This window comes from Acomys minous, assembly GCF_964271855.1.
Source record: "Acomys minous genome assembly, chromosome: 20".
NCBI lineage: Eukaryota > Metazoa > Chordata > Mammalia > Rodentia > Muridae > Acomys > Acomys minous.
This window is the reverse complement of record NC_140502.1, coordinates 8,542,168-8,569,821: the sequence shown is the minus strand read 5'-3', so window position 1 is coordinate 8,569,821 and position 27,654 is coordinate 8,542,168. Positions and strand designations below refer to the sequence as shown.

Here is a 27,654-nt window from a genome sequence, read left to right as displayed (position 1 = left end):
CTCAACTGGTTCCCTCGGGAGTCGGGGACTCGAAGCTCTTGGCCCCGCCTCTCTAACCCGAGGCCCCGCCCCCTCACGTACAAGAGCAGCTCTTTGCCCCGGGGCCTGCACGAAGGAGCGAGGCTAGCACCTCGTCGCTCGCTTGGTGTCCTGGGTTCTTTACCTCCCGTGCTGTATCCCGGACAGCAGCCACTCTCGGGGTCTGGACCGCGCAACCCTGCCGGCGCCCTCGGGAACCGGCAGTGCGTGGGCGTGCTGAACTGAGGAGGCGTGGCCCGAGCCCAGGCAGTGGCGACAGAGGGCTGTTCCGCAGCCCCCGGGCCGGCGGACTGTTTCAGGTGAGCCCCCCGGTTGGGGTGGTGTGGCGGCGTCGCGATGATCGTGGGGTGGCGGGAGCGTGGCTAAGGCTGGGTGTCGTAACCGCCTGTGGATCTGCTCAGGGCGGAATCGGATCCACGCTGCGCGGGGCTGGGCTACAGAAGGGTGCCTGCAGATTGGACGGGGCCCGTTGGTTTCTCTCCCGGGGTCCGGGTTAGAGAGGAGCTCGGAGCTCAGAAGACAGGTGGATGCTAAAAGCTGGGTTTCTCCGGGCTGGGCGGGAGGGAGGAGGGGGTTAGGTGTACTGGGTTCTTGGGTCTTCTAAGACGACGAAGAGGAGATTGGGGATCCAGACAGTCTAAAGGGTTCCTGTGTACTCGGAGGAGGGTGGGGGTGATATAGATTCTTGGGGTTATCAGAGAAGAAAGAGGGCTTGTAAAGAATTGTTTCCTTGGGCCGGAAGGTGTCTGGATATCTGGGTCGTAAATGGGAGTGGAAGTACTTTTGATTTCTACATCGGCAGAGGGGTGGAGTAGGGGGCTTGATTCCTGGGTCGTGAAAGGAGGCGTGAGCTGGAGGCCTGGGTTCTCAAAACTAGGGGATTCTACCACCCTCAGAAGAGGAAGGAATAGAAATACTGGTTCTCTCACTGTGGGTCCTTCCTCCCGCAGACCATGACACCCGAAGAATGGACTTATCTAATGGTCCTTCTTATCTCCGTCCCTGTTGGCTTCCTCTTTAAGAAAGCTGGTGAGTCGGGTTCCGGGTCCAGTAGGAAATTAAGGTGAGGGGGCTGGGGTGTGGGGAATCACCCCTCCCCGAAGGCTCTAAGCTTATACTTTTACCTTATCCTTTCAGGACCTGGGCTGAAGAGATGGGGGGCAGCAGCTGTGGGCCTGGGGCTCACCTTATTCACCTGTGGCCCCCACGCTTTGCATTCTCTGATCACCATCTTGGGAACCTGGGCCCTCATTCAGGCCCAGCCTTGGTAAGAACTAGGTGGTGAGAAAAAAAGAGGATGCTGACGGACAACAACCTGTTTCCTCTCTGGGTCTTCTGTTTCTTCTCCTTTGGCCACTTGCTGCCACCTGCTTATCTCATGTTTCTCTACGTCTTGGCTATTTTCCTTCCTCTGCCACCTTGATCCGTATCTTCTTGCTCCTGTGTGTTTGTCCCAGCCCTCAATATTCATTCGTGTGACAGACGTGCAGAACCCAGTCCTGAGCTCTGCATCTTTTTTTTTCTTTTTTCTTGGTTTTTTTTTTTGTTTTGTTTTTTGTTTTGTTTTGTTTTTGTTTTTTCGAGACAGGGTCTCTCTGTGTAGCCTTGGCTGTCCTGGACTCGCTTTGTAGACAAGGCTGGCCTCGAACTCACAGCGATCCACCTGCCTCTGCCTCCCGAGTATTGCGTGCACCAGCCACCACGCCCAGCTGAGCTCTGCATCTTACTGAGGGGTGGAATGTCTTCTTCATCACAAAACTTCCCTTAACTCCCCTGGTTCTTTCCTTCTCTGTGGCTGTGCCTCTTGCATCCATCCATGCCTGTCATCCACCACTAGTCCTCTCTCTCTCTCTCTCTCTCTCTCTCTCTCTCTCTCTGTCACACCTCCTCTTTTCTGTCTGGATGGGGAGGGGTCGTGAAGGAGAGAAGGAAACAGAGGCTAAGAAGGTCTTGGTACCAAACGCGATGACTTTCCCCACTTGTATTCTAGCTCCTGTCATGCCCTGGCTCTGGCCTGGACCTTCTCCTATCTCCTTTTCTTCCGAGCCCTCAGCCTGCTGGGCCTGCCCACTCCCACGCCCTTCACCAATGCCATCCAGCTGCTGTTGACCCTGAAGGTGAGAACGTGGGGAACGCTGCTGCCAATAATCTCCCCCCTACCCACCCACCCCCACCACCACCTCGGGAGCCAGGGAGCCTCCTTGCTTTCACCTCCCAAACTTTCTCATAGCTGGGGAAACCCTATGGGTTTTTACCTTTCACAACCCCTGAGCTTGGGACCTCACTTCTCCCTGGAGACAGAGTTCACCTCACCTCTCACATACTCTGGAGCAGGTGTTCACCTCTGCACTCCTTCCTGGGTCAAGAGATCTCCCAAGTGCTCCGCCACGAGCCATTTGGCATACCTGGAATATGCTTGTCTGCCATGCGTTGCCAACAGGCTCATGACTCTGTAGCAAACCCTCCTCCGCATAGGGAAACTGCTCTGGAGATAAGGTATCTGGCCCAAAGGCACAAAGCTGGGTCTAGTTTTGTTGTTGTTGTTTTGGTTTGGTTTTTGGTTTTTTTGTTTTGTTTTTTGAGACAGAGCCTCATGTACCACCACCCTTTGTTGGCCTTAAACAAAGAAAAATGACTTTGAACTTTGGATTCTGCCTCCACCTCCCGAGTGCCAGGATTATGGGCATGCACCACCTGTGCCTGGTTCATATGGTACTAAGGAATCTAACCAAGGGCCTCAAGCATAGTAGGCAAGCATTCGGCCAACTGAGCTACATTCTTACCCCGGGGTCTGAATCTTAATCTTCTAGGAAGAGAGCAAAAAGAGACTAGTCCTTAGTCCTTATCCCAGACCATAACAGTGGTGAGCTCTTGTGTGTCTGAGCTCCAACAACATAGCCTTTGACGGTCCTGCCAGTATCTGATTTCTCCAGAGTTCTTTCTTTTTGTTGTTGTTGTTTTGTTTTGTTTTATATTTTGTTTTTCCTAGCAGTGTTTCTCTGTGTAGCCCTGGCTGTCCTGGAACTCACTTTGCAGACCAGGCTGGCATCAAATTCAGAGGCCTGCCTGCCTGCCTCTTCCTCTAGAGTGCTTAGGATTAAAAGTATGCGCCACCACGCCCAGCTTCCACAGTTCTTCGTTCTTACGGCAAATCCGACAGTAGACAGGGATTGGTCAGCTGTGAGTTGGAAGAAGAGCCTTCCAGAGTATGTATGGACCTGCCCACGTAGACGGGACCAGGGTGGGTGCTGCAAGCTGTGTTTGGCAGTTAGTTCGCTTTGCAAATGACATAGGGTTGAATGGGCAGCAGAGGCCAAGCGATGTGGGGCTTTGTTGGCCTCTTCAGGATGGACTTCCCTCCAATAGGGGCCTGGGATTCCCTTCGCAAGAAAGTTTTTGGTTCGCTTATTTGTTTTTGGCTTGTTGGTCAGGAGGCAAGGTACAACAGATTTACCTCATGGATAGTAGTTTGCCCTAGGTGCTGAGAGAGCTGAAGTAGAATGGAATAAGATAAGTTGAGGTAGGGCCCTCTTAGCAGAGTCAAGCATGGCGATTCATGAATGTAGTCCCGGCATTAAAGAAAAAGCATGATATCAGGTGCTTTGAATCCCACAACGTGGCAGACAAGAGACAGATGGATCTCTTGTGAGTTGAGGCCAGCTTGGTGTACATAGAGAGTTCCAGGGCAGCCAGGGCTATTTAGAGAGCCCCTATCTGCAAAAATAAAAACACTCCTCCCCTCAAAAACAAAATTCCCTCCAAAACCCAGATGGGAGGGTACCCAGTAGTTGACTTTGCTACCCATCCAGAGGTTCTAGAGTTGCCATCCTGGCACCCATACTGACTGGCTCAAAAACAATAGTCAAAGCAATTCCAGGAGATTTGACATCCTCTTCTGGCCTCTGGATATCTACATACATAGGTCATTTATACAGAGACCTAAAAATAAATCTTAAAAGACAAAAAAGAACCAAAAGGCTAGTGTGTAGCGGTGCACACCTGTAATCCCAGCACTCGGGAGGTAAAGGCAGGAGAATGAGGAGGAGTTCAAATCATCCTCTGCTACACAGTGAGTTTGAGAACAGTCTGGATTATATAAGACCCAGTCTGGGAAAAGCAAAGTCTAGGTGACTATGAAAGTAGCTTGAAGCTGGGCGTGGTGGCCAAGCCTGTAATCCCAGCACTCGGGAGGCAGAGGCAGGCGGATCGCTGTGAGTTCGAAGCTAGCCTGGTGTACAAAGCAAGTTCAGGACAGCCAAAGCTACACAGGGAAACCCTGTCTCAGAAAAAAGAAGAAGAAGAAGGAGGAGGAGGAGGAGGAGAAGAAGAAGAAGAAGAAGCAGCAGCAGCTTGATACACACTGCATGCCGTGGGCAGATGATTCCAAATCACCGTGGGGACAGGGTGACTTGAGGGTGATTTGCAGGTTTTGTTTGTTTTTTGACACTGGCTTGGTGATGAGGAGACAGAGTTGTTGAAATAAATACCCTAGGCCAGTAGCTGTGTTAGGGGAAGAATTGCTATGGAGCCTAAGAAGGAAGAGTTTTTCAGAGCCCCACCCTACTCCCTGAAGCCATCTTGTAGGGGAAGCTCTGGCTTCACTCCCTCGCTTCTCTGCATCTCCTAGGGCTCAGGCCACTGAGCTAACGGGACGCAGGAGGACACAGGTGTGGCCATAGGAATTTTGTCTCTGGCTAAAATAGGTTGAGGAGCTCTGGAGGGGCAGTTAGGACATCCACACACCCCCCAGCTCTACCCAGTGGAGTCAGAAAGGAGAAAGCTCAGCCTAGTGTGGGGCAGGCATCTAATCTCAACTGTGCGCCGGGCGTGGTGGCACACGCCTTTAATCCCAGCACTCGGGAGGCAGAGGCAGGTGGATCGCTGTGAGTTCGAGGCCAGCCTGGTCTACAAAGCGAGTCCAGGACAGTCAAGGCTACACAGAGAAACCCTGTCTCGAAAAAACAAAAAAAAACAAACAAAAAAAAAAACTAATCTCAACTGCTCTCTGGGAGGTGAGTTGGAAGGATCGCAGTTCAAGGCCAGCCTAGACAACTCAGCATGATCTTGTTTCAGAATTTTCTTTTTAAATATTTCTTACATGTACAGTGTTCTGCCTCCGTAGATACACCTGCACATCAGAAGAAGAGAACTCATTAGAGATGGTTGTGAGCCACCATGTGGTTGCTGGGAATTGAACTCAGGACCCCCAGGAAGAGCAGGCAGTGCACTTAACCTCTGAGCCATCTCTCCAGCCCCTTGTTTCAGAAGTTAGAGGGAGGAGAGGGGGGCCTGAGATGTGGCTCAGTGTTCGAGTACTTGCATAGCAATTGCAGGGCCTGTGCCAGAGCTCTCTACAGAAAGAAAACAAAGGAAGGAGGCAGGCAGGCAACCAAGCCGTGGGATTGTATGGAAGCAGAGAGGGGGTGGGGGGGAGAGAAGAAAAGGGTCTAGGACTAAGCCCTGGCGACGGCCACCAAGTCAAGATTCCTCCACCACTCTTGATAGGCAGTGCCATCCATGAGGTGGGGGAACTCAGCCCTCCTTGTAAAAGCTGAGATAAACATGAGTGTGAAGATGGCCTCGGAGGACCGATCACTTGCCTTCCTCTCTGTTCACACAGTTGGTGAGTCTGGCCAGCGAAGTCCAGGACCTGCATCTGGCCCAGAGGAAGGAACTAGCCTCTGGCTTCAGCAAGGAGCCTACCCTGGGCCTCCTGCCCGACGTCCCCTCTTTGATGGAGACACTTAGCTACAGCTACTGCTATGTGGGAATCATGACAGGTAAGTGGCCTGCCCACTTACCTGTCGCCCTCTGCCTCAGTCTACCCAGAGTTTCTGTTCCCATTTTATGTCCCCTGCTCTGTCCCAGGCTCTCTGTACTCTGTCAGCTACTGTCCTATCTGAGCACATCTGTCTGCTCTGGGAACTGACTCTTTTTGCCTACTAGGTGCCAGTAGGAGAGCTAAAGGAGGCAGGCCTATGTAAGCCTAGGTTTCTGCCATCCAGGGAACAGATATTCACAACTCAGCATCTTTTGGTTTCAGAAAATACCTGCCTGCATATACACTTACACGCCAGAAGAGGGCATCATTTAACATTATAGATGGTTGTGAGCCACCATGCAGTTGCTGGGAATTGAGCTCAGGACCTGTGGAAGAGCAGACAGTGCTCTTAACCTCTGAGCCATCTCTGCAGCCCCACAAGTTAACTCTTTATGGTGGTTTGGTTTGATTTGGTTTTGGTTTTTCAAGACAGGATTTCTCTGTGTAGCCTTGGCTGCTGGAATTTGCTATGTAGACCAGGCTGGTCTGGAGCTCACAGCCATCCACCTGCCTCTGCCTCCCAAGTGCTGGGATCAAAGGCGTTGCGCCACCACTCTCCACTAGTCTTTATGTTTTTGTTTGTTTTGTTTTTCCAGACAGGATCTTCTCTGTGTAGCCTTGGCTACCTACAGCCCTAGAACTTGATCTATAGACCAGGCTGACCTAGAACTCACAGAGATCCACCTGCCTCTACTGAGTGCTGGAATTAAAGCATGTGCCACTTCTGCCTGACAACTTTTTATCTTGAGACAAGCTCTCTTACGTAGGCCTTGAACATTGGATTATCCTACCTCAGCTTCCTGGGTAGGTGACGTTACTACCTGACCTGACTCAGAAAAGCCATCATAATGGTTTAGTTGGTGGCAGGGACTGAACCCAGGACCTTGTGCATGCTAGGCATGTGCAATACCAACTGAGCTACGTGGCCTGACCTACCTCATTAGGCTTGGGCTTTGCTCCTTTGTTTTTTTAATTTTTTGTTTGTTTGTTTGTTTTTCGAAACAGGGTTTTCTGTGTAGCCTTGGCTGTCCTAGACTCACTTTTGTAGACCAGGCTGGCCTCGAGCTCACAACAATCCGCCTGCCTCTGCCTCCTGAGTGCTGGGATTAAAGGCCTGCACCACCATGCCTGGCTTGGTTTTGTTTTGTTTTGTTTTGTTTTTTTGCTTTTTTTTTTTTAATTCTTTAAAAATAGAGTGTGTACGTGCATGCGTGCCAGCTTCTCTCTGTGTTCACTGTGTCACGGTGCCCATGGAGGCCAGGAAAGCAGAGTTGGATCCCCAAGACTTGGAGTTACACTTAAAGCCACCCTAACAGGTGGACTGGGAGTCAAACTTGGGGCTTCTGGAAGAGAACTACGCACTCTACTGAATTATCTGTCCAGCCCCCTTTGTTTTGTTTGAGCCAGGGTCTCAGACCAGTCCAGGCTGCTTTTAATTTAACTCGGGGCCTGGCTCAGCCTCCCAGGATCTGGGACTACAGGCTTGCATCACCGTGCCTGCCAGATTCCTTGTTGTGTTTTTGTTGTCGTATGAGAATGCTGGGAGAATTGAACCCAGAGTCTGTGCGTGGTAGATAAATGTTCTACCACTGGCCTGTATTCCCTAGCCCTGGTTTTCTCTTTGTCTTTTTTTTTTTTTTTAACAACCTCACGGAGATGCTGTTCGTGTATGTATCCATTTAAAATGCCCCCCAACTCACTGGCTTTTCTATGCATAGGCTTGTGAAACCATCACCAGTGCGTTATTTGTTTGCAGAACAGCCTCGTCTCTGAAAAGGTGCCACCTAACCTTTAGTCACCCACACCAAACCTCCGCCATCCCTGCAAGCCGTTGATTGACTCCTGTCTTGTAAAGATGTTTCAGGGGAACGGATACCCGTGGCCTGTGGTGAACAAACAAGGGCTTTAGCATCCATCCCTTCACTCAGTCGCCACTGATGCTCCCTGGTCCACACCACATCATACATCCTACAAACATCCCTGTGTGTTCCCTCTCCATCACCCAAGCCCACTCAGAGTCCAGGAGAAGCTTATGAAAAGTGGTCAGGAACCAGCTCTTCCCTGTCAGGAAAATATACAGTAGTTTCCTGATCTGGTTTTGTCTGTCTGTCTGTCTGTCTGTCTGTCTGTCTCTCTCTCTCTCTCCCTCCCCCTCCCTCCCTCCCTCCCTCCCTCTCTCTGTCTTCCGCCTCCTCCTCCTTTTTCTTCCTCTCTCTCTGTCTCTCTCTCCTCCCCCCTTAGCCCTGTGTTCCACAGCTCTCTCTGTCTCTCCCTTGCTCTGTAGTTTTGAGCTTCTCCCACCCTGTTCACAAATCTCCTGTCCTCAGTTCCTTCTCCTCTTCCTCCCTTTGCCCATCTCGCCCCTCTCCATCCTCCGCCTTTCCACCTCCCCAGTAGGCTCAGGTACCCAGCATCCAACCACCTGCTCTTTTTTTTTTTTTTTTTTTTTTTTTTTGGTTTTTCAAGACAGGGCTTCTCTGTGAAGCCTTGGCTGTCCTGGACTCACTCTGTAGACCAGGCTGGCCTTGAACTCACATCGATCCACCTGCCTCTGCCTCCCGAGTGCTGGGATTAAAGGCGTGCGCCACCACGCCCGGCTCCAACCACCTGCTCTTGCCACACTCCACAGGCCCTTTCTTCCGCTACCGCACCTACCTGGACTGGCTGGAACAGCCCTTCCCGGGATCCGTGCCCAGCCTGAGGCCCCTGCTGCGCCGCGCCTGGCCAGCCCCGCTGTTTGGCCTCCTCTTCCTCCTGTCCTCCCATCTCTTCCCACTGGAAGCTGTGCGTGAGGACGCCTTCTACGCCCGCCCGCTGCCCACCCGCCTCTTCTACATGATCCCGGTCTTCTTCGCCTTCCGCATGCGCTTCTACGTGGCCTGGATTGCCGCCGAGTGCGGTTGCATTGCCGCGGGCTTCGGGGCCTACCCCGTGGCTGCCAAAGCCCGGGCCGGGGGCGGCCCCACCCTCCAATGCCCATCCCCCAGCAGGTCAGGCAGCGGGAGGGAGGCTTCCCACGACCAAGCAGGCCCCACCACCAAGGGTTGGCTCTGCCCCTAGTAGGGAAGGGAGCAGGGCATAGGGCTAGCAGCAGTGGTTGGCAGCATATTGACCCCCCTGGTGACTATCACCTGCCTTCCCTGGCCACTAGGAAAACTGTGTGTTCCTGGTACCTACAGACTGCCCCCTGTTGTCACCCCCTCAGTATGGCTAATTGCCCTCTATTGCTAGGGAAAGGACAATGGTATCTTAGCAGCCACATACCTACTCTGTGCTGCCACGGAAAAGTCACCCCCAAAACAAGGTTGTTCATGGTTGCTGGAGATACAATCCTTTGGTAGTAATGGGTCCCATCTTCTGTTGCTAGGGAAACAGTTCCTTAGCAACTGAACTTCCCCTCGGCTGAGGAATCTATATCCCTAGCAACCATGGCTCCTTCCTTCTTGCTGAGAGCCCTGCTGTTTGTGGCCGTGGACTGTACCCCCTGAACTGCCTGTCTTGCTTAAGGCCAGCAGCTCAGGATGGGATGTTCTCACACAGCATCTCCCAGTTGCCCTGTTTCTAAGGGAATAACATCTTTGGCTGTTCTCCTCCAGCTGAGGAGAGCACTACTCTCAACATCTGTCTTTCCCCCAGATTGCTGAGGCTTAACCCTTTCCTAGTAAGGCTACTCCAACCCCCAGCACCATCATTGCTGGGTAAGCCACAAAACTAGTAATTACAGGGTTCTTATCACTCCTTGTTGAGAGGGAAATGGCATCCCTAGCAACCAGGAGTGAACTGAATCTCTGTTTCTAGGACCCATTGTCAGCCTTCCAACTGGGGAATGGGATAGCAGCCACTCCTGAATTGTAGGTCACTGCTCGGTAGGGTAGTGACACCCCCTGCCTGTCATAAACTGCCATCCTGTTGGGGGGTAGCAGCACCCCCAGGATGTGAACTTATTACCACTGCCCTAGTTACTGTGGATGGACCCCCGCCCCCCACTGCTAGAGAGAAGGTATCCTGCAGAGAAGTAAGGCAGAGATTAAATGCTGTGCTGCATCCACAAGTCCCATGGGTAAAGGATGCCTTCCTTCCCGTGTCCAAATGCCACTGGAGGTTCCCATAGGTCCATCTTTCTCTGTAGCTGACAGTATTGGTGTTGGAGACCTGGAGACTTCTGACATTTCCGGAGGTGCCAGTTCTCGAACAATCACAGGGATCAGGGAAGAGCCCTGTTCTGAAAGATCTTTCTGAACATCCTGGGCCCTGTTGCTAAGGAATGCCTCTTCCCTAGCAACAGAGATCATTGAGAGTCGCAAGGCCTAGAATATCTCCCTAGCAACCGTGAACCACCTTTTTAGAGTGGGTGCTTTCCTGGCAGCTGCTCTGCCCCACAGTTCAGAAGGGACCATACTTGGAAACTCAAAATTACTGAGCTTGGTTGTCGGTGGACTTGTGATAGCTTAGCAGCCGTAGCCCTTCAAGGCTTTTTGTGGCGGTTTCAGACCCTCCTAGTTACCAAGAGCACCCCACTCTTAGTGAACTGTGCCCCACCCACCTGACTCCCTCTGGCCTATTCTCCCCTATGGCCCTCAAAGGCCACAGCCAGAGAGAGGGAGCCGCTGCCTCCCCAGTACCCTCTCTTTAGCATCGGGCTGGGACAGAAGCAGGTGTCAGGAGGGGCCTGGCTGAGCTGCCTGTCTGTCCCCATGCTCATCTCCACCCCCACCCCCACCCCCCAGTCTGGAGGATGCAGAGTCCCTGGAGTATGACTATGAGACCATCCGTAACATCGACTGCTATGGCACAGACTTCTGCGTGCGGGTGCGGGATGGCATGCGCTATTGGAACATGACCGTGCAGTGGTGGTTGGCACAGTACATCTACAAGAGTGCACCTGTCCGCTCCTACGTTCTAAGGTGAGGGAGCCACCCCCTCCCATCCCCCTACCCCCACCCCACCCCCAGTGTCAGAGACAGCTCAGTATCTCCCAGTAGGTCGTCCCGTGGTAGTCTGAGGCTTCTCGAGCCGAGTCCCGAGCCAGGAGACTCATAGATTGTAGTTTCTTGGTCCTTCTGGAGTAAATCCTCAGGGTCTAAAGTCGGCCTCATTCAGCAGTGTAGTCAGGAGTCGGTCTTGGGTCCCAGAGGCCACAGAGAACTTACACTGGGCTGTTTTGACAGACCTTGTTTGTTTTTAGACACAGACTTATGTAGGCCAGGCTGGCCTCAATCTAGATCGGTGGCCATCCATGACCTTGCATCCTAATCTGCCTGGCTTGTTGCTTTGGCTTTTTTTGTTTTGTTCTTTAAAGATTTATTTATTTATTATGGACACAGATCTTGTTATAGATGGTTGTGAGCCAACATGTGGTTGCTGGGAATTGAACTCATGACCTTTAGAAGAGCAGTCAGTGCTCTTAACCTCTGAGCCACCTCTCCAGCCCTCTGTTTTGTTCTTAAGAGAGGTTCTCACTCCATAGCTCTGGCTGTTTTGGATTTGTTATATAAACCAGGCTGGTCTCTTCTCCTGCCTCTGCCCCCACGGTGTTGAGATTTCAGGTTTGTGTCCCCACACCTGGCCAACTTTTTTTTTTTTTTTTCTGTTTCTGTTTCTCTTCCACCCACCTTTTTCCCACATCGCTCAAGCATCTGCGGAACAGCTCTTGGCCGCTCAGCCGTGGCTTCACCACATTCACTGGCCTGAGCAGTGGGAGCTTCAGACCAGTCCTCAGTCAGGCCAGCTTTCAAGTTGTTCTCAATCCTCTGGTTTGTTGTTTGTTTGTAAGGCAAACCCTCAACCGTTTCCAAACTGCCAGATGGGATCAGTGGACACAGAGAGCCCATGCCCCTCCCCCCCCTCCCCGATAAGTAGTTAATGATGGCCAGCCTATGAGCTAGGTTTGCTCTGTTAGTTCGAGGCCAGCCTGGTCTACAGAGTGAGTCCAAGACAGGGCTGTCACACAGAGAAACCCTGTCTCAAAAAAACCAAAGAAAGGAAGGAAGGAAGAAAAAAAAAATGAGCTACATTTACCTGGGTGTGGTGGGAACTGTGGTTTAAAGATTCACTCTGAGGGGCTGGAGAGGTGACTCAGTGAGCAAGATTGCATAGTGTTCTTACAGAGGACCCTAGTTCAGTTCCCAGCACCCATATCAGGGTTACAGCCATTTACAACTCTTTGAGTTTATAAATCAAACACTTTGCTCTGGCCTCTGTAGACGCTGCCCTCATATGCATAACCCCTACCACACACACACTAAAATGTGTATTTATTTATTTGTTTGTTTGTTTGTTTGGGGGTTTTTGTTGTTTTTTTGTTAGGGTTTCTCTGTCTTAAGCTTGCTTTGTAAGCCAGCCTGGCCTCGAACTCCCACAGATCCACCTGCCTCTGCCTCCCTCCCTGAGTTCTGGGATCATACGTGTGTCTCCGCAACTTAAAATCTTTTTTATTTTTTAAATTTTATTTATTTATTATGTGTACAGTGTTCTGCCTCCATGTACGCCTGCAGGCCAGGAGAGGGCCCCAGATCTCGTTATAGGTGGCTGTGAGCCACCATGTGGTTGCTGGGAATTGAACTCAGAACCTCTGGAAGTGCAGCCAGTGGTCTTAACCCCTGAGCCGTCTCTTCAGGCCCCTAAAATCTTTTCTAAAGAAAGATTTACTGCAAATCAGGCATAGTGGCTCGCACTTGTAATCTCAGTGCTCAGGAGGCTGAGGCAGTAAGCTTGACTAGGCACCTTAGTGAAATCACACCTTTAAAACACACAAACACAAACGTGATGTGTCCAGTGTGCACAAGGCCCTGGATTCCATCTCCAGCATCATAAAAAAAAAACAGAAGAAACATCTGCTCTGGCCTTGCAGGGAGAATGCATAAGGGGTGTAAGTGGCAGAGGTGAAAGAGGAAGATGAATGCGAGGCTTTGGGTTTCTAGAGTGAGGTGGTGGAGAGGAGCTCCTCAGTCAGCCTCACACTGGCTTTGAGAAGAGGAGTTAGGGGCTTGGAGCAGAGACAAGGCCTGCTTCCCAGGCAGTGGGTTGTCAAGGGACCCTGGGGCACGGGAGGAAGCTGTTGGGACATGTGTAAGGAAGAAGAGACACTTGCGTTTCTATCTCATTAACTTGAAGACTATCGGATATCCTCCGCGGGGTCATTGGAGAGGTAGATGGTAATGCGATGCCAGCACTTAAGGAACAGGTGCTAGAAGCAGACACTGACGCCAAGCGAGGTGATGTTCACTGCACCAGTGGGAGGGGTTACGGCAGGGGGATGGTGGGTTCCAGGCCAGCCTAGGCAACAAAGTGGGACTCTCTCTCTCTCTTTCTGAAAACAACAACAATAAACAGGACCAATGAGGTGGCTTAACTGGTGAAGGTGCTTGCCACCAAAGCAGGCCACCCAAGTTTCATCTCCAAGACCCACATGATGGAAAGAGAGAACTGACTATATAGGAAGTTGCCCTCTGAACTCTAACCGCGCTTCATGCTGGGGCGTGGGTGGCGCATGGCCTGTAATCTCAGCACTTAAGGAGGCAGAGGCAGGTGGATCTCTCTGTGATTTTGAGGCCAGCCTGGTCTACAAAGTGAGTCCATGACAGCCAGGACTACGAGAAACCCTGTCTTAAAAACCAAATTAATAATAATAATAATAATAATAATAATAATAATAATAATAATAATAATAATAAAATAAGGCCATTTGAGTGTTACTAGTTATAGATGATACTATTAAAACCCTGTGGATCGGGGTCATGTCAAAGCCCAGGGCACCCCAATATTTTGATCACTTGTTCTCAATTAGGGGACACATGGCAACATCTAGAGACGTTTTTAGTTTCCAGGGCCCCGGACATACCGAGCCTCACTGTTTTGGGGTTTTTATTGCTGTGATAAGGCACCAGCATCAAAAGCAGCTTGGGGAAGAAATGGTTTACTTTAGCTCACAGTGTCATCATCAGGGAAGTCAACGCAGGAACTTGGAGGCAGGAACTGGAACAGAGGCCGTGAAGGAGTGCTGCTTATTGGCTTGTTCCCTGTGGCTTAATCAGTTTGCACCCCTGAGCCATGTACCCAGGGCTAGCGCTGCCCATAGCAGGCTGGGCTCTTCCACATGAATCAAGAAAATGCTTCACAAGCCGGACGTGATGGCGCACGCCTTTAATCATAGCACTCAGGAGGCAGAGGCAGGTGGATCTCTGTGAGTTCGAGGCCAACCTGGTCTACAGAGTGAGTCCAGGACAGCCAAGGTAACACAGAGAAACCCTGTCTCAAAAACCAAAAAGAAAGAAAATGCTTTACAGACTTGCATAGACCAGTCTGATGGTTATGGTCTCAATTGAGATTCTCTCTTCTCAGATGACACTAGCTTGTGTCAAGTTAGCCAAAATAAATCATAAATTAAAATTAAATTTTATTAAATGACTTTTTTTTTCCTTTTTGGTTTTGTGAGACAAGGTTTCTCTGTGTGTAGCCCTGGCTGTCCTGGACTCGGTTTGTAGACCAGGCTGGCTTCAAACTCAGAGCGATCCACCTGCCTCTGCCTCCTGAGTGCTGGGATTAAAGGCATGCACCACACCACACCCGGCCTCAACTTTTTGAAAGGTGCGCAGGATCCTGAGTTCAGTCCCCAGGGAAAACCAGAGCCTCCTTGACTTTCAGGATGCAGAAAGGAAGAGCGGGCCTGACCTGCTCGGTCTGAGGGAGGAGGGCATGGGACAGCGGGGCCTGAAGCCCGGACTTACGCATCCTGACTCGAGTCTCTTCCTCCAGGAGCGCCTGGACCATGTTACTGAGCGCCTACTGGCACGGCCTCCACCCTGGCTACTACCTAAGCTTCATGACCATCCCGCTGTGTCTGGCTGCCGAGGGCTGTATGGAGTCAGCCTTGCGGCGACGCCTGAGCCCCAGGGGCCAGCAAGCCTGGGACTGGGTCCACTGGTTCCTGAAGATGAGGGCCTACGACTACATGTGCATGGGCTTCGTGCTCCTTTCCATGAGTGACACGCTCCGGTACTGGTCCTCCATCTACTTCTGGATCCATTTTCTAGCCCTGGCCTGCCTGGGGCTGGGACTGGCTTTGGGTGGTGGGAGCCCCAGCAAGAGGAAGACACCATCCCAGGCCTCCGCCAGCCAAGCCAAGGAAAAGCTCCGAGAGGAGTGAGCTAGCTGTGCTGTGGTGGCCTTGGGAAGTCCGTGAACTGGGGATCCTTTATTGAGCCTAGAAAGGAGTCCCTCTTCCTCAACCAATTGCCCTGTTTAATGGCCGGCTTAAACAAAGCTAGGGGTACCCTTCTGGGATCTCTGCCTCTCTTAACCTTTTTCAAACCTCCCTCTACTGATGTCAAGGTATTTACTGTCCATTCTTGTCCCTATGGTCTCTGCACTAAAAGCCACACAAGGGCGGGCACCAGTGGTCGTCTGGCATCTTGGACAAACTCCCAGTGGGTCCTCAGTATTGGAACAGGAGCTTCAGGGTCTGGGAGAGGGGAAGAGAGCATCCTTCTTGGTTTCCTCTTTGCTTTTTTTTTTTTTTTTTATCATCAAACCAGTATTTCTGAGACTACGATCTTACACATCCTGAAGGGGAAACTGAGGTGCAAGTGAGATGCCCCAGTGGAGCACGCTCTTACAGTAGCTTCTGTCTGAGCCATTTCTGGGCCCCCACACAACCTACCACCCACTGTCATCCTTGGCCTGTGTGACAGGTCAGAATGTAAAAATCTTTCCCAATAAAATGTTACACATGCATCTGTTTCTGAGTATATCTGTGGGCGACAAGCCAAGGACACTTAGCCCAGAGTGCCACTGTGACATACTGAAGTCCTGGCTGCCATGAAGATTGGCAGACTGAGGAGGCGGTAAGGACTTCAATTCCCACAAGACCTTTTAAAGCAAAGGCTTGGCTTTATCGGAAGTGTACCATAGACAACCCAGGCCACCTACTGGCCAGGTACACCCCCTGCATCAGGCCCCTCCCTTACCTAGGGCAGTTCCCGCCCCGGGGCCCTCTAGAGCCGGAAACAACGGGTTCAGAAAGTAGATCCACAAACATGGAAGAAAGCCCTAGGGAAGCCTGGGGACCATCCAGAGTCTGGCCTAGCTCTCAGAAGGCCAGAACAGGTAGGTCAGTGGCCTGGAGATTGAGGTGCATCTATAATAGAGCTAGCTGGGTTCCTGAACCTGAGAGAAGGGGGAATTTCAGACCCATTTCCTGGGTTTCCTGAGAAGGAAACTCGGACCCCGTGAAGAGGAACAGAGCAAAGACCTAGTTACACTCTTGGGAGAGAGAAGAGTCAGGGTTGGATCCCTAGTATCAGACCTGGGAGGGGCCAGGGTTTCAAGCTCCGTGATAAGGGAACAGGAAGTTGAAGTTTGGGTTCACACACAGGTGGGAGATCACACCTAGAAGCCTTGGGAAGGGAGGCTAGAGAAGTGAACCCCTGTTTGAGGGAGAGAGGGTGGCATCTGTAGCCCTGGATTGGAGGAAGGAGAACTTGAGTCTGTACTCCTCGGTCTGAGGAAGGTGGGCTAAGGCCTGGACCCCTGTGTCTGAGGGAGGATGGGGCCCGGGCCTCTGTGTCTGAGGGAGGATGGAGCCCGGACCTCTGTGTCTGAGGGAGGATGGAGCCCGGACCTCTGTGTCTGAGGGAGGATGGAGGCCGGACCTCTGTGTCTGAGGGAGGATGGGGCCCGGACCTCTGTGTCTGAGGGAGGATGGGGCCCGGACCTCTGTGTCTGAGGGAGGATGGGGCCCGGACCCCTGTGTCTGAGGGAGGATGGGGCCCAGACCTCTGTGTCTGAGGGAGGATGGGGCCCGGACCCCTGTGTCTGAGGGAGGATGGAGCCCAGACCTCTGTGTCTGAGGGAGGATGAGGCCTGGACCCCTGTGTCTGAGGGAGGATGGAGCCCAGACCTCTGTGTCTGAGGGAGGATGGAGTCTGGACCTTTTGTGTCTAAGAGAGGATGGAGCCCGGGCCCCTGTGTCTGAGGGAGGATGGAGCCCGGACCCCTGTGTCTGAGGGAGGATGGAGTCTGGACCTCTTGTGTCTAAGAGAGGATGGGAGCAGGACCCCTGTGTCTGAGGGAAAAGGTTGGGGCGTGGTCTCGCGGGTGTGAGGGAGGAAGCTGGGGCCTGAGGGAAGAGGACTGGGTCTGAGGGAAGTGGCCTGAGGCCTGTGCCCCAGGGTCTGAGAGAAGTAGAGCTGGATCCAAGCCTCTGGGTCTGAGGAGAAAAGATTGTAGCCTGGACTCCTCTGTCACGTTCATGTCCAGGCCCATCACTGGCCTCCGTGCTGAACGATCTTCCCAGCGCTGCCACTCTTCGGTACCGTGGCCCTGGTGTTCTCCCTTGGGGGACACTGGATGAAGATGACGATGGAGAAAGCAGCCTTCAGGCCTTCAAAGAAACTCCCCAAATGGAATCTCGCCCTTCCCGAGAACTTCCCTGGCCTATGCAGGCAAGGCGGGCACACAGGTGAACTCTTCTTTTCTGACACGCCCTCCTGTCACAGAGTAACTTCCTCGTTCGAGTAGATTACTTTCTGTATTTATTGCCTTGCCACCAGCCAGGGTAGAGTTTGCCTGGGCTTGCTCTGAACTTTGGGTTAGGAGAATCAGGAAGACTTCATCATTTTTTTTTTGAGAGCATGCATGGGTGGCACCATGGCTTTCTGAGGCACTCAGAGGACTACTTGCAGGAGTCAATGCCCGCCCTGCCTCCCAAATAATGACACAGAGATCTATTGTCTTTATTAATTGCTTCAGGCACTATAGCTGGGCAGCTACAGTGCGATTGTAACGCGACTGTGCTAGCCTGCTCTACTTCCGAGCCACTTGGCCTGTTATGTACCATCTTAGTCTCGCTCTGGCTGTTTCTTTCTCCTCCCTGACATTCATGTCAACTCCCTCTAACAATTCTCATGTCTCCCCCTGACAGCTGGCTTGCTCGCGCGCTCGCTCTCTCTCTCTCTCTCTCTCTCTCTCTCTCTCTCTCTCTCTCTCTCTCTCTCTCTCCCTCCCTCCCACACCGACCTGGGATCCCAGACTGAGATAAGAAGTCCTGCCTTCTCAAAGAAAGAATAAGCAGGCTACCAAGATGAGACTTGATAACCTATGACCATATAGTGAGGGAGGAGGTCGCCCTGGGTCTTAGACCTAGGGGAGGGGAATAAGGTGAAAGGGGGAGGGAGGGAGGAATGGGAGGATACAAGTGATGGGATAACAATTGAGTTGTAATCTGAATAAATTAATACAATTAAAATTTAAAAATAAAAAAAGAAAAGCCGGGCGTGGTGGCGCACGCCTTTAATCCCAGCACTCGGGAGGCAGAGGCGGGCGGATCGCTGTGAGTTCGAGGCCAGCCTGGTCTACAAAGTGAGTCCAGGACAGCCAAGGCTAACACAGAGAGACCCTGTCTTGAAAAAAAAAAAAAAAACCCCAAAAAAGAAAAAAAAAAGTCCTGCCTTAGAGACAGGGTTTCTCTGTGTAGCCCTGGCTGGCCTGGACTCACTTTGTAGACCAGGCTGGCCTCGAACTCACAGCAATCCACTTGCCTCTGCCTCCCAAGTGCTGGGAACAAAGGCGTGCGCCACCAAAGAGTATTCCACTTTATGGATTCAGTATACCATAATATCCATCATCATTGTTTCAAGTTGTTTCTATCTTTGGGTGGCTCTCAGTTTGTAGTTTCCAATCCCTTCACTATCTGACTCTGCTTTCTTTCCAGGAAGAGCCAGGCTAGACAGCAGGTAGCCTCAAGCTCTGAATCTAGGGCTGCCCACTGGACCCGACAGCTTTCCAGGGCCAAAGGAAAAATGAAGGAAGGCTTTCAAGCTATACAGCCCTGGGCATGGACGCTGAAGAAGATTGGGGGTGCGGTGGGCTGTAAAGGAAGAGGGCTGGGGCCTGAACCCTTGATCTGAAATCAGAGTGGAGAGGGCTGGAGTCTGAAATTCTGGATCTGAGGGAGGGGGCTGGCTCCTGGAATCCAGGATCTGGGGGAAAGACAGGGCTGGGCTCCAGCCTCCTGAGTTTCAGGAAGGAGGCTTGAAACCAGGACTGTGAGCCTCAAGTGCACCGGTGAGGGACCTGAGGCCTCTCTGCTGCCCTCTGCAGGCCAGTTTGGAGCAGGCACTAAGTCCTACTTCTCCTTGCTGCGCTTCCTGCTCTTTCTCAACCTGTTGGCGTCCGTGATCGAAGTCTGCATGAAACTGATCCCTACCTGGTTGGAAGGGGCTCCTCCAGGTCCCCCTAGCCCGAACATCTCCTCACCCTGTGGTTCCTATACACCCCACACCCAAGGCCTGGTCACCTTCCCCACTCAGCTCTTCAACTTGCTCTCTGGAGAGGTGGGTGACACTTTTCTCCTCACTTTTGAAGGCTGGGGTTCTCAATGGCCTGTGGTACAGGTCACCCAGCCCCACAATGACCTTTGTTCTGCCTGTCCCTTCCCAGGGTTACCTAGAGTGGTCTCCTTTGTTCTATGGGTTCTACCCACCCCGGTCAAGCCTGCCCGTCACCTACCTGTGCTCCGTCTTTGCCATCGGCCTCATCTACTTGCTGTTCATCCTACATCGGTTAGTGACACCCACATCCTGATTCTCATGGCAAGGGGAAGGTCGGGTTAGTAGAGGCCCCCCTTCCCCCAGGAGTCATTTCTTCAGCACTGAAATCTATTTTAAAGCCAGGTGTGGAGGCCCAAGTTTGCACTCTTCATCACTTGGGAGGCCGAGGCAGGATGACTATTTTGAGTTCAAGGTCAGCCTAAGCTACAGAGTAAGTTGAAAGCCACCCTGAGCTACCCAGAAGGATCCCGTCTGGCTGAGTATGTTGGCTAACACCTTTAATCCCAGCATTCGGAAGGCAGAGGCAGGTGGGTCGCTGTGAGTTCGAGGCCAGCCTGGTCTACAAAGTGAGTCCAGGACAGCCAAGGCTACGCAGAGAAACCCTGCCCCTCCCCATCCAAAAAAAAAGCAGAGTAGATTTGGATTCCCCCCAATCCAAAACAGCTGGGGATGGTGGCAGCAATGCACATCTGTAGCTGCCAGAACTTGGGGGGCAGGGGGGAGAGACGACAGAGACAGGAGGATCCCGGGGGTTCACTGGCCAGCCAGGCTATCCTAAATGGTGAGCTCCCAGTTCAGTAAGAGTTCTGAAGAAAACAAAATGGAGAATGATAGAAGACGCCTGACATATACCTCTAGCCCCACATATTCATGCATACACTAAACACACACACACACACACACACACACACACACACACACACACACCGACAGATGGCTGATTATGCCAAGAAGATACTTAAATCTTAGGATCCAGGAGAAGCTCTAATTTTCTGGAAATATAGGGATTCCTTCTGATTTTCATAAAAAGGATGTCCCCACTGGTCCAAATGCAGAGAATAGAATCTGTAAAGATGCAGAGATCCTGTGGGAACACTCCTTACTTATCCAGGGAGCAAGGACAGGCTAATGAAGTTAGACATGGCGTCTATCCTGTTCAACTTTTCTCTTCTTTTTGCTCCTACCCCCAAACACTTGTTTGTTTGTTTGTTGTTGTTGTTTTTCAAGACAGAGTTTTTCTTGTAGTCCTGGCTGCCCTGGACTGCTTTTTTTTTTTTAAAGATTTATTTATTATGTATACAGTATGATGAGATCACATTATAGATGGTCGTGAGTCACCATGTGGTTGCTGGGAATTGAACTCAGGACCTCTGGAAGAGCAGGCGGTGCTCTTAACCACTGAGCCATCTCTCCAGCCCCTGGACTGCTTTTGTAAACCAAGCTGGCCTCGAACTCAGAGATCCTGCCTGCCTTTGCCTCCCAAGTGCTGGATGGAATTAAGAGTGTGCGCCACCACTCCAGGCTCCAAACACTTGTCTTAATGGGCACTTTGAGACCTTTAATCTGTTACCCTAATATCTCTGGCTGGTCTGAAAGTCACTATGTATGTATCCAGGCTGGCCCTTGAACTTGCAGACATCCTTCTAACCCAGTTTCCTTTGTGGTGGGATTTACAAGTGCACACCCTCAGGCCAGCTTGCCTCTTCTCTAAAATGTCTTTTTTTCATTCTTTCTTCTCTCGTCTCTGCCTTCTTCCCAGTGTCTCTCCCTCTTTCCTCTCGAAATCTGGCAGTCTCTCCTTGGCTCTTCCGTTACTTTAGGATTTCTGCTTCCCAGATCCCTTAGCCTGTGGTTCCAAAGACTTTGCCTGTGTATCTCTCTCTCTGACTTGAGCAGGTGGCGCGTGTTCACAGGACTTTTGAGTTTGTGTTCCACGGGTGCCCCAATTTACACCTCTCCCCTGGTCTGTTCTCTCAGTTCGGTGTCTGGGCTGAAGGAGACACTGTTGGCCGAGTCAGAGGTTCTGACCAGCTACAGCCACCGGGTGTTCTCAGCTTGGAATTTTGGCCTCTGCGGGGATGTTCACGTGCGCTTGCGCCAGCGCATCATTTTGTATGAACTGCAGGTGCGCTCTGGGAGGCGGGGCTCCCACTAGCTGTGGACCGGATACGACCCTGCAAAATAAGGAACAGGGCATTGCTGACAGAGAGAGACAGAGCTGAGGAGAAGCCATGTTAAAAATGCCTGACATGGCGGAGGCTGGGGACCAGGGTGGGGCTGAGGGTGAGGTAGTCCAGGAATTCGCTTAGGAAATGGGGAGAGTCTAAAACGGGCCCACAGTAAAATGGGAGTGTGGCTTGAAAAAGCTGAACTGAGCCGGGCAGTGGTGGCGCACGCCTTTAATCCCAGCACTTGGGAGGCAGAGGCAGGTGGATCGCTGTTGAGTTCGAGGCCAGGCTGGTCTACAAAGCGAGTCCAGGACAGTCAAGGCTACACAGAGAAACCCTGTCACGAAAAACCAAAAAAGGAAAGAAAAAGCTGGCTCGGAGTCTCAGAGGAGTGGGTCCTGGGGTTCTGGGATGAGTCAAGGAAGGGTGGGTCTTGGATAGAAAGTAGAACACATCAAAGGTGCGAGGTTTGGAATTCTGGATTAGGCTAAAGGACGGGCAGACCTTGGCAGAAGGCCAGCGGCCCAAGAACTAAGTGGTCCCATGGACAGCCCTGGAGGATATGGAACAAGGAGAGGACTCTGTTGGTTCAAGCTGAAGAAGAGCGAGGTTTGAAGGGATGGATCCGTAACAGCAGTCCCTCTCGGCCTCAGGTGGAGCTGGAGGAAGCAGCGGTCCGGCGCCGTGCTGCGGAGCGGACGCTGGGCCAGCGAGCCAAGGTGTGGTCGTTGAGAGCGCTGCTCAACCTGCTGGTCCTCGCGCTCCTGGGGGCGGCCTTCTACGGCATCTACTGGGCCACAGAGCCCACCGCAATGCTGCAGGTTTCTTGGGGTCTTGAAAAAGGGGGGTCCCGCGGGTCCTAGAACTCACGTTTCCAAGGGCGAGTGCCTGTGAGAGAGAGACCTGAGGTCTACAGTTCCTGGGATGTGAGGGTCCTTTGAGGTTAAGCACATGGACTTTCAGTTTGTTTCTTCCCTTGTTCCACACTCCCTCTTAGGAGACAGACCTTATCCAACAGACGCCATTACTCAAGCTTCTGGTGGATTACCTTCCATCCATCTTCATTTCCGTGTTCAACTTCGTGCTGCCGCCAGCATTCGAGTTTATTGCGTCACTAGAGGGCTACACTCGCAGCCGGCAGATCGTCTTAGTGCTGCTTAGGTTCTGGACTCGTGGGATGGGCTGAGAGCGCGCGGTGGGGGTGGGGAGGGCGGGGGGGGGAGGGGGGAGTGAGGCGGGGGAGACAGAGAGAGGGTCTTTGGCTCTACAAATAAGACAGGAAAGTCTGGGCTGGTGAGATGGCTCAGAGGATAAACAGTGCTTGCTGTACAAGTCTGGAAATCTGAGTTCATCCCCAGAACCAGTAAAAAGGCAGTAAGAGAGAATCACCTCACAAAGTTGCCCCATGACCTCCCCACGGAAACACTGTGGCATGCATGTGCGTATACACACACTTTTTGGTTTTTTTGGAGGGGGGTTGTTGTTGTTTTTAAGATGAAAAGGGAGGCAAAGGCAGGCGGATCACAGTGAATTCGAGGCCAGCCTGGTCTACAAAGCAAGTCCAGGACAGCCAAAGCTACACAGAGAAACCCTGTCTAGAAAAGCCAAAACCAAAAAAAAAAAAAAAAAAAAGACAAACAAAAAACCATACATGTGTGTGTGTGTGTACATATATATGTGTGTATATGTGATACACACAAACACACACACACGAAATCCAGGGAGTTCTGCTCTCATATCAAATCTCAAAAACATAAAGTGGGGGAGATCATGAGCAAGAATCCCGAAGGAGGGAGGCAGTGCGCCAGTGTGAGTCCCTTCCTCCACCTTCATCTTGCAGAACTGTGTTTTTGCGTCTGGCCTCCCTGTTTTTGCTTCTGTTCTCTCTGTGGAATCAGATCACCTGTGGGGGAAACATGGAGGCAGAAGGATGCAAGGCCTGTGGCTACAATTACAGAGAGCTTCCGGTGAGAACACTGTGGGTCCATATGTAGCACTCTTGGACCTAGAGGCAGAACGGGGGTCACGGGAATCCTTGAAACTGGGTGGATCCTCCCTTGTTTTGGGAGGAAGTTGAACATGGCATGAACCCTTATACACACCGAAGCCCCCACCCAACACAATTCATTTGGGGGTTCCGATGCTCACTGGCAAATTTGGAGTCCCGGATGCTTGCGCCTCCAGGCAGGAGGGTCTGGCCTAATGACATCTTATTTCTTCAGTGCTGGGAGACTCGGCTGGGCCAGGAAATGTACAAACTTGTGCTGTTTGATCTGCTGATGGGCCTGTTGGTCACGCTGTTGGTCCAGTTTCCTAGAAAGTAAGTGTCCTCCCCTTTCTTGTAGCTCTGGCCCCTGTTGGAGCAGGCTCCACCCCAAACGGAACTGGTTCTTACATTTTGGTCCACCTATTTTCTCTTCTTTTTAACTGGGGTCTTTGCACAAGCGAGGCAGTTTGTCACTGAGCTGGGTACACCAGCGGGCTTTATTATTTTGTTCATCGTATTTGTATATCGGCGTGTGTATATGTGTGTGTGTGTGTGTGTGTGTGTGTGTCTTGTTTCTGTGAGCATGCACTGTATGCATGTGTGTGGAGTGGTCAGAAGAGACCATTGTACATCTCAGCCTATTCCTTTGAGGCAGGATCTCTCCCTGAATCTGAGACTCATAGCCAATAAGCCTCAGCAATCTCTCTCTCTCTCTCTCTCTCTCTTTTTTGGGGGGGTGTGGTGAGGGGTTTTGAGACAGTGTTGTATAGCCTTCCTGTCCTGGGCTTGCTTTGTAGACCAGGCTGGCCTTGAACTCAGATAAACCCACCTGCCTCTGCCTCCCAAGTACTGGGATTAAAGGGTTGTGCTAGCTCTGCCCACTCCTGCTATCTTATCATAAAAGGCCAGCTGACTATAAAATCAGGCTTGTCCAAGAAAACACCTCACAGATCTTCAAAGCACACCTCCTCAAAAGCCTTTTCAAAATAATGGGCTGAGCCAGGCGTGGTGGCTCTCAGGCAAGTGGATCTCTGTGAGTTCCAGGCCAGCCTGGTCTACAAAGCAAACGCAGGACAGCCAGGGATCTGTTACACAGAAAAATCCTGTCTCAAAAGCAAAACAAAGGCTGGAGAGATGGCTCAGTGGTTAAGAGTACTGACTGTTCTTCCAGAGGTCCTGAGTTCAATTCCCAACAACCGCTTATTGGCTCACAACCATCTACAATGTGGTCTTGGGCTGGAGAGATGGCTCAGATGTTAAGAGCACTGGCTGCTCATCCAAAGGTCCTGAGTTCAAGTCCCAGCAACCACATGGTGGCTCACAACCAACTATAATGTGATCTGGTACCCTCTTCTGGTCTACAGGTGTACATGTGAGCAAAACACTATACATAATAATAAAGAAATAAGTCTTAAAAAAAAAAGCCAGGTGTGGTGGCACACGCTTTTAATCCCAGCACTCGGGAGGCAGAGGCGGGCGGATCGCTGTGAGTTCAAGGCCAGCCTGGTCTACAAAGTAAGTCTAGGACAGTCAAGGCTAACACAGAGAAACCCTGTCTCGAAAAATAAACAAACAAAAAACAAAACAACAACAACAAAAAAAACCAATGTGGTCTTATGCCCTCTTCTGGCCTGCGGGTGTATATGCAGGCAGAGCACTGTGTACATAATAAAAAATAAATAAATGATATTTTTTTAAAAAGCAAAACAACCCCCGCCCCCCGAGCTGTAAGGTAGGTTTGAGAAGACCAAAAGGCAGGCCTATGACTGCCTTACCCTGTCCTTCAGGATACTCTGTGGCCTCTGTCCCGGGGCATTGGGTAATCTGTCAGGGACTCTGGAGTTCCAGGTGGCTGACGAGGTGCTGGGGCTCATCTACGCTCAGACCGTGGTCTGGGTAGGAAGCTTTTTCTGCCCTTTACTACCTTTGATCAACACGGTCAAGTTCCTGATACTTTTCTGTCTGAAGAAGGTGAGTCTGAGGACAGGCCTGGGGTCTGAGTTTGACAGGTAGTGGGGACTGCACTTCCGGGCTAGGAAAGGGAGGATGCCCGGGGCTCTGATTACTATGACCTGAGGGAAAGAGGAAGGGAGGGAGAGGGGGATGGTGGAAGGTGCTGGAAATCAGTATCCTGGGTCCAGAGAAGGAAGAATCTGGAGATATTCTGAGTTCTGGGACTAGCAGCATGTGGCTCAGGTATCTGGACCCTGCTCCCAAAGGGGGCTAAAACTCCCAGAGGAAGAGCAAAGCATTGGCTCTGGGGTCTCACATCTCTACTTCCTCACCTCTCCTTGCCAGATAACACTCTTCTCCATCTACTCACCGGCCTCCCACACCTTCCGAGCATCCACAGCCAATTTCTTTTTCCCCCTGGTGCTACTTGTGGGCCTGGCCGTCTCTGCCGTCCCCGTACTTTACAGTGTCTTCCTGTAAGTAGGACAGGGCTCCCCGGTTCCCTTTGCGTTCATCCAGGGTTCTCACTCCGGCCCTACCGGATGGAGCCCGATGTGTCTCCTCCGCCTGCAGGATCCCACCTTCTAAGCTGTGTGGCCCGTTCCGAGGGAAGTCGTCCATTTGGGTCCAGATCCCGGAGTCTATTGAGAGCCTCCCTCAGTCTGCCCAGAACTTTCTCTACTTCCTGGGGACCCAGGCTTTTACTGTACCCCTTCTGATCATTTCTAGGTGAGTGGTTCCAGACTTCAGGGTCAGATGTGTGTGTGATGTACTGTTTGAAAGAGAAATGAGTTGCGGGTATGGGTACCCAGAGGGGACATGTATAGCTACGTTCAGTGGAGGAGAACTGGATCCTGGGTGCCTAGATCAGAAGCAGGAGAGTTGAGGTCTAGACTCTGGGGTCCAAGAAAATCGAAGTCTGGGTTTGGAACCCTGGGTCAGGAGGTCTGCAGCATAGGCAGGAGGGCACAAGTATGGCCTCCCGGGTCTGAGGAAGGGAGGCCAGAGTGTGGATTCCTGGATTTGATGGGGGGGTGGGAACGGGGAGAGAACGTCTGGTCCCCAGACCCTGGCATCCAAGGAAGACTGCAGTCTGGACTCCTTTTACTCTTTTTTGCTTGTTTGTTTTTCTTCTTTTTTTTTTTTTTTTTTTTTTGGTTTTTTGAGACAGGGTCTCTCTGTGTAGCCTCGGCTGTCCTAGACTCAATTTGTAGTCCAGGCTGGCCTTGAACTCACCGCGATCCACCAGCCTCTGCCTCCCAAGTGCTGGGATTAAAGGTGTGAGCCACCATGCCCTGTTTGTTTGTTTTTCAAGACAGGGTTTCTCTGTGAAGCCCTGGCTGTCCTGGACTCACTTTATAAACCAGGCTGGCCTCAAACTCACAGTGATCTGCCTGCTTCTGCCTCCCGAGTGCTGGGATTAAAAGCATGTGCCACCTAGACTCGTCTTTTTTTTTTTTTTTAAATAACGTACTTGTTTAATTTTTATATGTGTTGGTATTTGGCCTGCAGTTATGTCTGTGGATCTGAGAGAGTCAGGTCCACTGGGACTTGAGTTACTGACAGTTTGTAGTAGGGAGTTGCCATATGGTGCTGGGAATTGAACCCTGGTCCTTTGGAAGAGCAGCCAGTGTTCTTAACTGCTGGGCCATCTCTTCAGCGTCCAGATCCTGGTTCCTAAGGAGCTATGTGAGGAAGACGGTATTTTTTTTTTTCTGGAGTGACTTTTATTCCTGTCTTCCTTAGCATCCTGATGGCATATACAGTAGCCCTGGCGAACAGCTACGGACGCCTCATCTCTGAGCTCAAACGGCAGATACAGACGGTGAGCCAGGCTGGTTTCCCCGGGAAGGGCTTTATGAGCACACGGAGAACGGAACGTTGGTGAAGAGAAGGTGTGCCTCACTTTCACAACCCTCTTTGCCTGCAGGAAGCGCAGAATAAAGTCTTCCTAGCCCAGCAAGCAGTGGCTCTGAGCTCCAAGAATAGAGCTCTCTGACTGGAAATGCCGTCCCACCTTCAGCCCCTGAGACCCATTGTAAGCGTCAGTGACTTTATATAACAAGCGATGGTGCCGTGTCGTCTCTGGGATCGAATCCCATGCCCTCCGTCACCGAGTGCCACATTCTTTCTTAATTGAGCCGTATTAATAAAACAACAGCGGAGGCCGCTATGCGTTTTGAAACGAAGTCTTGAAGGGCTGGATAGGGTTTGGGGAGGGGCCTGGTCCGTGTCTGCGGGAAAGGTGGGGTTGTGTCGGCTTGAAGGGCTGGCTCGTCGTCCCATCATCTGCCTCTTCCAGCAGCGTCCGGGGTGGAGCAACTCAGGCTGCAAGCGCTTAGGATTGGCTGTGGTGGA

At 51.6% G+C, this 27,654-nt stretch overlaps 2 protein-coding genes across 3 annotated transcripts; both read left to right on the top strand.

Annotated features, from left to right (window-relative positions):
- Positions 1 to 82: 82 nt before the first annotated feature.
- MBOAT7 (membrane bound acylglycerophosphatidylinositol O-acyltransferase MBOAT7) lies at positions 83 to 15,590 on the top strand. Of its 2 annotated transcripts, none has more exons than XM_084770098.1 (8): positions 83 to 338; positions 990 to 1,068; positions 1,177 to 1,306; positions 2,030 to 2,156; positions 5,660 to 5,819; positions 8,490 to 8,850; positions 10,588 to 10,764; positions 14,615 to 15,590. In XM_084770098.1, the coding sequence occupies exons 2-8, from the start codon at positions 993 to 995 to the stop codon at positions 15,003 to 15,005; spliced, it is 1,422 nt and encodes a 473-aa protein (XP_084626224.1). In that variant the 5' UTR covers positions 83 to 338; positions 990 to 992; the 3' UTR covers positions 15,006 to 15,590. The 2 variants fall into 2 exon arrangements, with proteins under 2 accessions (XP_084626224.1, XP_084626225.1); XM_084770099.1 differs by lacking the exon at positions 83 to 338 and adding an exon at positions 432 to 562.
- Positions 15,591 to 15,819: 229 nt separating this feature from the next.
- On the top strand, positions 15,820 to 27,467 carry TMC4 (transmembrane channel like 4). The gene is made up of 15 exons (XM_084771601.1): positions 15,820 to 15,964; positions 17,117 to 17,318; positions 18,570 to 18,715; positions 18,959 to 19,191; positions 19,298 to 19,419; positions 21,166 to 21,313; positions 22,010 to 22,177; positions 22,354 to 22,517; positions 23,197 to 23,323; positions 23,579 to 23,676; positions 25,131 to 25,314; positions 25,642 to 25,772; positions 25,870 to 26,025; positions 27,043 to 27,121; positions 27,227 to 27,467. Exons 1-15 carry the CDS (start codon positions 15,895 to 15,897, stop codon positions 27,293 to 27,295), a joined length of 2,097 nt encoding a protein of 698 aa, XP_084627727.1. The 5' UTR covers positions 15,820 to 15,894; the 3' UTR covers positions 27,296 to 27,467.
- The last annotated feature ends 187 nt before the right edge of the window (positions 27,468 to 27,654 follow it).